Genomic DNA, 11,447 nt, shown 5'->3' with positions numbered 1-11,447 from the left:
ACGAGTGGTCATGCACGATTACATGTACAAGGGTCTTGGGTAGGCAGCTGACGAGCAAAGAAAGGCTTTAATGGAACACTTGTCGACTCTGCTCGTCTGTGCAAATCACACATTGGTGAAGCTCATCCCGTAATGAGACGAATCACATCAGCGTAATCACGTTTAATGTCATCGTTCTGCCTCCTTTCAACTCGGCCCGTTTGATGATTCTGTATTTAGCATTGGTTTGATTAAACGACATGCCCTCTTTTGACACAAACACTCAAGTCTGACCTTTACACTGATTACACAGTCTGCTATGCACACGCACGAGCCACAAATACCAATTGTTCCTCTACAACTGGAGGATGACGGCAGGAGTTACCGTCAAACTGCGAGTCAGTCACACAGAAGTGAAATCAAATCTATGGAAATGATCGTGTCAATAACTAGTGAACCACAGCAGGGATGGGACAACAAATTCACTCTTTATCGACTTCCTTCTGAACGTTACCGGCTGTACTTGCTGTTGTTGAATAGTGCGCGATGCCGGAAAAGTGGGACAATGCCAGCCTCATCTGGATGAGCGGTTCGGATGTTTTGGCAGGGACGTCGAGCAGCCCTGGGCCTGGTGGCCATGCTCCATTTTTTCAATAAATTGTGTTCTGGTCACTACTGTGGTGATACCAGCACTACACAGATGTGCAGACGTCTAAAAACTATTTCTATCTGTAGAGAATCTGCTTGAATCACAAAGATTTAAAAAACTACAATATGCAGAAGAGCATCTCTGAACACAGCAGCTGTTACTCCTGGAGTCTGAGGCTACAAATGATGTGTTGCTGCATCATCCGATGGTGGGCTCAGACTTTACAACATGGATCCATTGTGCCTTGTGTCAGTGGGTCAGGTTGGTTGTGGTTTAAGGTGTAGAGGATACACTTTGGGCCCGTTAGTACAAATTGAGCATCGTTTAAATACCACAGCTTATCTGAGTGCTTTTGCAGACCACATCCATCCCTTTACGACTACAGCGTAACCGGCTTTTGTGGCTGCGTTCAGCAGGATAAGGCGCCACGTTACGAAGCTCAAATCATCTGAAAGTGTTTTCTCAACATAACATTAAGTCCACTGGACTCAAATGGCAGCGCCGCAGGAACGAACCGTGGAACAAGAGACGCCGAGGCTGTGCAGTCGGCATGTTTGTAAAATCTCAGAGCCGTTTTCAGCTGGATCCACGCCATGAAGGCTTATCAGTTCTGACGCCAGCAGGGGTCCAACATGGCGCTGCAAAGGCGAAACCTTGTGGCTGTTAGTTTTGCTGATCTGGCCCAGTTGAGATCAAACTGGTTTCTACGTCGCTCGTGAGCTGACATGACTCTAACTCGCCTGCCTGGACTGATGGCTGCTCAGCCATGTTGAAGAGGACAACTATTGACATTAATATTAGTTTAAGTTCAAATTAGTGACAAACTGACAGCTGTTTATGTTTTTATTTCAAATAACCAGCTTTACTCAGCTATGATAAACACACAACCTACCTGCTGCCAGCGGCGTAAGACTCATATCTGTTTGAAACAGACACAAAAACATCAAACTAAAAGAAATTGTCACAAAATCACCACAGGAATAGAGATGAACAATTTTATTGTGAACTAACAAAGTTTATGCAAATATTTGTACTTACTGCACAACAAATAATTACATGGTTGTAAATGAGACTGAAAAAAGGCCCGTCTTTGGTTCACTCAGACATCTAAAACATTCCCCTTCCTCACCCATAATCTACAAACACATCATTAAACAGGACTAAATGATGAACTGAATGTAGGGCTTTCTATTGCACCTCAGCTGATTTTAACATGAATCTGGTTTCCATATTTTGAATGTTTATTGTAGTGTAGGACCTTCTGCCTCGTCTTGCTGAGCAGTAGTTAGACCTGTTTGAGTGGAGGAAACGTTCTGTCTGGACCTGGACAGCCTGCTGCTTCTCTGTCTACCCTCTCCCTCCTCATACTGCTTCTGTCCTCTGACTTCTTCCTTCCCCTGCGACAGTCCTGCGCTCTGCTCACTGACTGAAACAGCACTCTGTCCATCCAGAGCCGAGGCGAGCCCTCGCACGTGGGTCTGCTCAGAGCTGAGGAGCTCTTCGGTCACCGAGGCTGTGCTCGTTGCTCCTTGGACCGACTCTGGAAGTGACTCTGCCTTCGTCTCCTCCTGTGCACCGCCTTCATCTCCTTCACCCTCAAAAAGTTCTGGAGTAAAAAACACAGTCTGGTCCTTTTCGTCTTCGTCTGAACTGCCTGCTGCAGGTGGTTCGTTTTCACAGCTGGGCGGGGCCGTTACTGGAGCGGGCTCTGGAGCCAGACTGGTTTGGTCTCCTCTGGCTTCATCTGAACCATTAGTCTTCAGTGATGCAGAGGCGATCTGCTGGTTTTCTTTGTCGTCACAACAATTGGACGTTTCCTGGCCAGGACTACTCGGTGCACTTCTTTTAAAAATGGGCTTCCTGAAGGTGTGGTTGGTGGGGCTGGAGGTGAAAATGGAGAACAGAGGCAGCGCTGCTCTTTTTTGAAGTGGGAGAGGCTCTTCTGAGGGACGGTGCTGCTTCTTCAACTGGTCTGCATCATGGAAAGAAAATGACATAATTTAACATTCACAAGGACACTTTTTCTCCTTAAAGCAGCTCGAAACTGACAGAACACACGTTTATACTGACAAGGTTTTGAGACTGTCAGCAGTGTGTGCTAGGAGGTCAGTTTATAAAGAAAGATATAGCAAACGTGAGCATACGCTCAATAGAGCCCGAACAAAGGTTAAGAGGATTTAATTAAAAGCAACAGTCCAACATCTGCTCATCAGCTCGCTCCAGCGCCACTCAGGCATGCAAAAGACCTTACAGTAATGAGGCAAGCCACTCAACTGATCCCATGGCCCCCCGCCCCCAACGTCCACTCCCAACTATGACGGGTGGGGGGGGCTACTGCTCCTCTACCACTCTATCCACCACACTGAACTCAAACAGACTAACAGCTCAACCTCGTCATGACCCCAAAGACAATGGGCGTCGCCAAGGCGATGTGCAAACACGTCACCTCGGCGTATTTCCTCCGCGTGATGTCATGCTCCGGCACACCCTTGACAAAAACGATACGCACCTTTTGATCCCCGTCTTTCAAAAGCGTCTGTGCATAAAAGGTCACGATTCATGAAAAATTAAGTTGGACTTGCCTCACACCGTGCAAATCTAACATTACCTCCTTCCACACATCTGCTGAAGGAAAAAGACGTCTGAAAGCGGTAGAAATCTCTCTATTTTCTGACCTTTATTTACACAATTTGAAACACAAGTGAGGACATTCAGCCAACCGGAATTCAAATCAGGGAGTCTGTGTGATACGCAACAACCTGACTACCAGGTCACCCAAGATTGTTGGACACAGATGTGAAAGACTGAACTGTGAAACGAACCCACTCTGTCTCAGTGGAGCTCTATAGCCACGGTTCGGTACGCGTCTGCTGCCTGTACGGTAACGAAGCCCCTTCTCCGTGTTTTTTTCTACATATGCATGAGAGTCCACGGACATCACGGCTACTTCACTGATCTTTTTAAAGGCGTCGTAAGTGCCGGTAAAAGAGACGCATTAAAGCAACATGAATTTGATTGGCACGTGTTCTTACTGCTGTACAGCCTATTGGTCAAATTTAGTATGCTTTTACACAATGCAGCACACCACAGTCAGGTCTGATAACGTAAAGCTTTGCCACTGATTTAGCAGATCGCTTTTAAAAATCCACATAATAACTTTTGTGATTCTTTGAAGGTTTTTGACATTTTTAATGAAAAATAAGTCCTGAGCTGGAATACATCTTCATGTCACTGGTGGCAAAGTATCTGGGCACAGACAAAAATAAACAAATCAAGAAAAATCAGGACTGTATCAAACATTTTCCCAAGTGCAGAAGAAGAAAGAAGAGGATGATATGCACAAGAAAAGGGTGGAAACACTATGGGTGCCTCCATTGCTACTTGGCCCTCAGTTACTTCATCGTTACTGCTCATGTAAACCTCTCGGTACCATTCAAGGCAGCATTATTGGACAGGCCTTAACAGAGAGGACAGAGCCCAGCTTTGATGATCCGAGATCTATACCTGCTGTATTTTTTAGGTCCTTCAATAAGACTTTAAAGAGATATTGATCTTCCCGAAAATTCGTCTCTCAACAGATCCATCAATCTCACCTGCTTTTTCTTTCTGTTCAGCTTTCAACTGTGTATGGGAACAAACGAGGTCGGCTGAGGGGCTTGAGTGCTGCTGGGGTTCAGGTAGTCTGACACATGAGATAGGTATCTGAGGTTCTGAAGCCTCAGGCAGACTATGTCCCTCTGCAGCGGCTGCTAGGTGGCTGCTGGGAGACGAGACAGTAGAGCTGATGGCCTGCCTGTCAGCAGGAGCCCCATCCATCTTCTTCTGCACCTGAGAGAATGCAACCAAAGACTGCATTGCGTCGCTGAAGGTGTTGTGATGCTGGACAAGCTGGCGGACCCATTTAGACAGACCTGAGATTACAGACACACAACAGAGACAAGTGCTAGCAAACATCTTGCAGTGGATAACCAGTGCCATCTAGTGGTAAAAGTGGGCGGCTGAATAGTGCAGAGTACCTGTGATGTACTTATTAGGATTATTCCTGTACCGATCATCCACCAGAATTAGAGCTCCCCAGTCATTCCTGTGGCGAATGCACCTGTAAAATCAAGTGTGGAGTTTTCATTTAGAAGTGCAAAAGGCTCAGTTTTAAATCTGAAGCAGCTGCAGAGGTTTACCTCCCCAGGGCCTGGTTCAGGGCTCTGTAGGCCTGAATCTCATACCAGCGACTGCCTGGGAGAAGACCTCTGGACTTAGAGTGCAGGTCATTGTACTTCATCTTCAGTTCCACCTGAAACACAAACAGAACAACTTTTAAATGTCTGTAAGTCACTTGTGTTGATGGAGAATATTTACAAACAACAGGAATAAAAAAATACAAAAACATTTCATCGAGGCTAAAATGAAAAACAAGAAGCGGTGAAAGCAAAACATCAGGGCAACACGACAGTCACATGCCTTTAGGCAGTGAGTGTCGGGTTCAATTCCCGGCCAGCCCAGGGCTCAACGGCAGAGTTCACCAAAATCAGACTGAGGTAAGAGTCGGGGAGGTAAGTCAGTAAAGCACAGCTCGAGTTAATGAATCAAAATGACTCCATACGGGTCCGTCGAGGGCTTGTTAATGAAGCTCAGTGGTGCTGCAGCTAACTTCTGTGGTGTTTATAAGGAAAGGGTGTGCTCGTATTTTGTTAATTTTTGTTTGTTTGTTTTCTTTTCCTTTACTTATGTTCTAACATGAGAAGCTTTTTTCTATTCAATGTAACCAGTTTTTGTGTTTCCCTTTTTTCTTTTCTTTTCGTAAACTGTATTCATAATAACTCAATAAAAATATTTGGAGTAAAAACTCAGAGGGCTCCTCAAACTAAACTGAAAACGAGTGAAGACGGCTCGTCTTTCAGTCGCCGGTGGTGCGGCAGGTGTCTCTGTTGAGTGTCCCGGGACGCTCAACAGAGAAAGACTGAGATGCAACCAGCAAAGTATGGAGTTGGAGGTCTACGACCCATGATGGCAGCAATTTGCATCAAATTTTGGTTATTGTTGCTCTTTGTTTTGATTTTTTTTGCCCCATATTCATTTTACTGATTCAGTTTTTAAAACACCCAAAAATATAAAGAATGGTAACAAATAAAAACAACAAGCTACAAACGGCTGGTTTCTTCAGACCCAGAGTACAAAGTCAGGGAGTTTACGATGTGTGTGGAGGAGCTGTAAACTGAAAATGTCTAGATTTTTGTTTTTACTGGATGTCTGAAATGATCATTTCTTTACAAAACTAACTAAATATCTGGGTTACAAATCACAGCTTGGTCACGAAAGGGTTTCTGATTTGACTACAGCCAAACATAATACCCTGCCATACATATAACTGTATGGCAACACCTTTGGTAACAAGGATTCATGCACAGTTAATAATTAAGAACAAATTGAATTAAAACAGACTATGAAGGAGAACATCAACTGGGTAAACCTTCCCCCGAAATATGAGTAAGCTTGAAGCCTGAAGTGGTGAGGTATTGCCCGTCTGCACAGACAGATGTATTCTGAAAGGGTAACAGAGGGGCTAACGAGAGGCCATGACAGAGTAGAGCGGAGGTAGGAGGGGGCAGACAAGGTGGTCGAGGCGACATGAAGCATCCCTGCGCAGAAATGCCAGGAAAGCATCCATCCATTTGCATCTGTCGCTGCTGATTTTAGCGCTAACCTTTCAGAATTGACAAGTGAAAAGTTCAGCTGGCGTCTGACGGGATGCCGTGCAGGGCAGGCTGCTGAACGGGGCTCTAACTGCTTTTGACAGGTACCGTGTGTTTGCCCAGAGCCACCAAACACGGGGCCATGACAGGTACGGGCTGTTCCCTCACGCCAATCACGCAATGCCACTGTGGCCTTCCCGGGCTTGTGTGCGTAAACAAACAAGCAGAGTCACAGGAAATCCTAAATGTCACCCTAAACTTGGTTTGTGACTAATCACACCTCACCCAACAAGCATGCAAACATGCGTGCAACACCTGCTGCTACCTTGGAACACACTAAAACCAATAAAAAGGTTTTTATAGGTTGAAGACTGCAAGCCGACGCTTATCAAGAGATTTAAAACAATAACAGAGGTTTTCAGTAGGAGGGACGTCCGTGTGGCCGTATCGCAGGAAGTCTCGAAAACGCTGCCGGGTTCACGGTGAGAGGTTTGCCAACATGTGAGACACCAAAGCAGTTAAAGAATCTACTTCTAGAGCCCGAGAAAGGCCGGTAGCCTCGAGCCGGTGGTGTCATCTAAATCCAATCACAGTCCGTTTCAGTGTTCCAGCCATCACATCCCTGGTCTGTCCCATGTCATCGTCCAATCTGACATGACAGGTTGCATATGTGAAAAAGCCAATCCTGGCTGCTAGCAAATCTAACAAATGTGCAAGAAACCACAAGCTAGAAGGGATTAGTTAAAATGTCAAGAGATCGCTCGCTTGCCTTTGCCTTGTCCTCTACAGCAACCTGTTCATCCCTAAAAACATATATTTGACCACTAGGCATGATTCGCATCCGTTTGAGCTACATTTTACGCAGGGCGTGTGCATGCACGTCAGTGTCAGCGTGCACGCCCCTGGCAGTCCGGGACATCTTGTGCCTGTCACTGAGATTGCTGAGCGCCTCATCTGCCACATGTGGCCGAGCTGACAGCTGAGCGGCTCGTCTCCGACAGCCTCCGTGTGTGTGTGTGCTCACACTCAGGACATCAGACTAGGACATCAGGCTATCGCACTCCAATCTGCTCATGGATCAGCTCACACTAGAGCTTCATACAGACCTACTTATTCTTTAATTGTTCCTCTCAAAGGAAATATCCATGACTAGTATATGGGCTCAAATTGTGGTCATAAATATTTTGTACTTGTAACTCAAATGCGTAGTTGTGAGCTGGATTTTGTAACCTTGTAACCAAAAATATCAGAAAATGTTGTTTGTGCATCCACAGATGAGACTTTGTTACAAACTGTTTTTGTTAAGGTCTGCTCACAGATACATTTATGCTGTGTGAGTTTCAACTTACAAGTACGAATTTTTCTTGCTTTCAGCTGATTGGTCAATCACAAATTTAACAATCCAATCAGAGAACAGATGGGTTTGGCTGTCGGTGGGGTGCTTTACTGAGCTTCAGGTCCTCCAGCTTCAAACTGTATTTCCAGGTAACGCAGTTTGAAGCTGGAGGACCTCTATAGGAATATCCCATAGGGGTCATACAAGCTAGGTCCCTTAACCTTCGGTAGCTGTTGAAAGGATAAAGTTGAAATACCATTATTACTTTAACACACAGTCAGGGCTGACCCGGGACCACTGCTGCGAGTCACACTGTGCAGCATAAAGGCCCTTTCGCAACAGACGCACTCACCGCTGACTAAGAGCTAAGGATCCAAAACTTGTTGCGCTGGCCACTGTGCTCTGTCGTGTACTAGATGCACCTGATCCTTGTCGTTCCAAAGCATGTATCTCTCTGTCTTTATGTCCTCTACAAGAGTTTGTGTTGTATTATCTTCAAACGTTCAATAAAAACGTATGGCTCATTCATAACGAAGAAAGCTTTGTAACTATCACAACTAGTGAAGAGTGTGTCATTTCCACAACAATGCTTCCCCCCCCCCCCGAGGTCCACAGAGCCGCTGAAAAGGCTCCGGAGGTCCCTGTGTGAGCACGTAAACCTGCAACAACAATTCACCAAACTCGGACACGCACAGAATGTTTTCCTTGTGCTGATGAAGGAAAACGCCGGCATGTGAAAGGGCATTTCCCCTTCCAGGACCTGAAGCTCAGTATAGCATCACTGACAGCCAAACCCATCTGTTCTCTGATTGGATTGTTACATTTGTGACTGACATGACATTGGCCAATCAGCTGAAAGGAAGAAAAATTGGGTCAAAATTTGTACTTGTAAGTTGAAAGTCACACAGCCACGGTGTGCGAGTGCAGAGTTTTACACGTCGTTCTTTGCTTCGTGTCTGTAAGCAGACCTTAACAAAAACATTCTCACGAACAAATTCTCATCTAAAGATGCACAAACATAACATTTTCAGATATTTTGGTTTACAAGGTTACAAACTACTCACAAACTCACAACTACACATTTGATTTACAAGTACAAAATATTTTAGTGCTGTCAGCGTTAATCTCGTTAAAATGGCATTAAAGCCATAACCGCATCAACGAGGCAAATCTCCGTTAGCAAGGATCGCCCCGTGCGTGGGGCTGGACCGCGGTGCGAGTTAACCGCGCTAAAATATTTATGACCAGTTTGAGCCCATACTAGTAAAGTCAGGCTGCGGGACTGAGCGTAAGGTTGAAGCTTGCTGATCTGACGCTTAAGTTCAAGTTGGCAGTGAATGGTAAACCACATCAAAAAGAACGTAGAAGCTGAACTTCTGCTTCAAAGTCATCTTTGTTTCACAAGTTTTCTTGGTAAAAAATCAGCTCGACTCTAGTGTAGGCATTAACTAAAGGTCTCGAGTCCTCTTTAAATTTCATTTTGGTCTTTGTCTTAAGTCAGTCTTGATTTAGCCACGATTACCACCTTTGATTACCAGATCTCAAAGCTGCTTGGATTAAAGGACACGCACGGCACCTACAAGGAGTAGCAGACGTGTGAGGGTGGAATTGGCGAGCTGCAATGTAATTGAAGAAACATGTTTTTGAGGTGCGGATATGTATTTAGTAAAAAAATTGGGTGAAAGGAAGCTACTCTAGCTAATGACATCACGATGACATATTGAAAAAAAAAAGAAAGTGACAGTATGTTGGACCTGGAGACAGCTCCTCAGTGATATTACCCTAAAAAACATATTTAGAAGAATATCCTATGATTGTGGGGTGCGGACAGGTGGGTGTGGGTTCGCTGAGCTGCACAAAATGCAAAGCAGACAGCAGACCCCGAGCTGCTGCAGGGTTGGAGGTTTCGGGGGGGCTGACTATCTATCCACCCCCAGGACTGCATGCTGTGTGTCAAAGCTGGACCAGCTGTGCGTAGGTGCAGCTATCACACTTCAGCCGCGCTCCCAGGACTTTTCCAGGCTCTTTTTAAATGTGCTAACAGAGTTAACAGTAACAGAAGGGCAACTGCATACATTACGATAACACCTTCAGCTAACAACAACATGCTAAAACACAAAGCTGTCTCAACCTTAAACACATGCGTCTGTAACGTGCAACCATGCAAATCTTTTAAAGTGTAAACTTTAGCGTTTATGTTGAAATGGTTCATCCTTCTGTAGATGATAAATCATCTTCAACCTGTGTGGATTATTTAGGACCAATATTTAAATAGCTCTTGTGAAAAAAACAAAACATAGTCACCACCAGGACAGCTTTTAATGAATCCCTGGTTAGACTCATTTGATCACATGATCACACAGTTGCTTGTTTTTAGCATTAGACGTCTGAGAGCTGCTTTAACAACACGGACAGTTGGTTGGTGTTGTTTCTCTGAGAGAATAAACAGAGTTTTAGACACTACTGAATAATATCACGAGAATGCACTAACAAAAGAAGAACGAGGATTAAACAAAGGATACTCATGTGTTATGTAGAAGTACTTCAGCTACTGATGACAAAGCCACATGTACAGTGGCTTGAGCATGCCTGGAGCATCCATCAGCACCTATTCTTGAGGAGTTCCATGAACTCTCCAACATTCTGCTAAAATCCCCGTTATCCATTCGTTTTAAAAGCTTACAGGCAAATGCTCTCGTGTCTCTAATAAAGGGCAACCACAAAGGTTGGCTGTGTTCTTCATTAAACTGAGAGAGATGCCTTATCAGTTGTAAGTGTCTTTTTATTGCTTGTTAAACCTACTTATTGTTTGACTTACTCACGCAGGACGTGACTGTTCACTGTAAAAACATGCCATTGGAAAAACTCAACATAAATGTAATACCACCTTTGGCAAGGCTTTCTCTGCAGAGGACTTTTCAAGTTCAACCTTTGATCTTTGTCACAATAACACAACAGGCCAGTAAAATGCTACGTGCTCCAGCTTCTACAGGTTATGCCCGTCTGGGAATGCAGGCCGCGCAGGCATCGAGAGCGCTGGAGTAGTTTAAATGGAGAGAACGGGGCTTACACCTCTTATCCTAGCAATGGGGTGCTGTCGTATAACAGCAGAATGAATGCGTTAATGTGTCTGGGTCCATTTGTGCTCTCAGGAGAATGCACAGGTTAGCACTAGTGCATGGAAGTGACTATGTAAGGATATGTCACATATGTGTGTGTGAGCCTGTATGCATTAAAGGAATGTCACTGTGAGACATGCGGAGTAAACGTGATAGCGTGCTAATACATGAAAGGTGTGCACAAACCCAGACACACTAAGACTGCTGGGAGAAAGCAGCATTACTCCTGGGAATTAAAGGCAGGAAAATCAGTGAGTAAAGAAAACGTTTTAATATGAGAAAGAAGAGGTCACATGATCAGCTCGTGAGGCACTTATTCGATCGTCATCTACACGTCAGAATTATCAGTGCATCTGTGTATTGGGTCGCTATGACCGGGGACAGAAGAGGCTGGCTTCAGGACACACACTCTGTGTAATGAGCAGAACTGCACCATGACAAAGATCACACTTCTTTGTAGCTGTTTCAGAAACAACATTAGTACAACTACAGGTAAGTTCTGTAACAGCTTTGGCTGCGTGCTGGTCTGGAGTACAGAGCCGTGTGTTCTCACAATGCTACAATCTTCCCAGGAGTGGATGTACCTGCAAATTCATCATAAGGTCCACCTGATGTTCAGAGCAACATCTCAGACTCTACGGGCCTCAATTGGCATGTAAAATTTAAACGTTTAC

General features: G+C 44.9%; 1 protein-coding gene across 2 annotated transcripts in view; it reads right to left on the bottom strand.

Annotated features, from left to right (window-relative positions):
- Positions 1-1,609: 1,609 nt before the first annotated feature.
- Positions 1,610-11,447, bottom strand: part of brip1 (BRCA1 interacting helicase 1) — a 42,561-nt gene continuing 32,723 nt past the window's right edge. For both annotated transcript variants that reach the window (XM_026192376.1, XM_026192375.1), the window contains exons 17-20: positions 4,807-4,919; positions 4,645-4,727; positions 4,222-4,539; positions 1,610-2,600 (exon numbers count right to left, since the gene is read on the bottom strand). In XM_026192376.1, the coding sequence (XP_026048161.1) occupies positions 1,870-2,600; positions 4,222-4,539; positions 4,645-4,727; positions 4,807-4,919 (1,245 nt within the window). In that variant the 3' untranslated portion in view covers positions 1,610-1,869. The remainder of the gene's footprint in view (positions 2,601-4,221; positions 4,540-4,644; positions 4,728-4,806; positions 4,920-11,447) is intronic.

The sequence above is a fragment of the Astatotilapia calliptera genome, chromosome 14, assembly GCF_900246225.1.
Source record: "Astatotilapia calliptera chromosome 14, fAstCal1.2, whole genome shotgun sequence".
NCBI classification, from domain to species: Eukaryota; Metazoa; Chordata; class Actinopteri; order Cichliformes; family Cichlidae; genus Astatotilapia; species Astatotilapia calliptera.
This window is presented reverse-complemented; position numbering and strand designations above follow the sequence as displayed.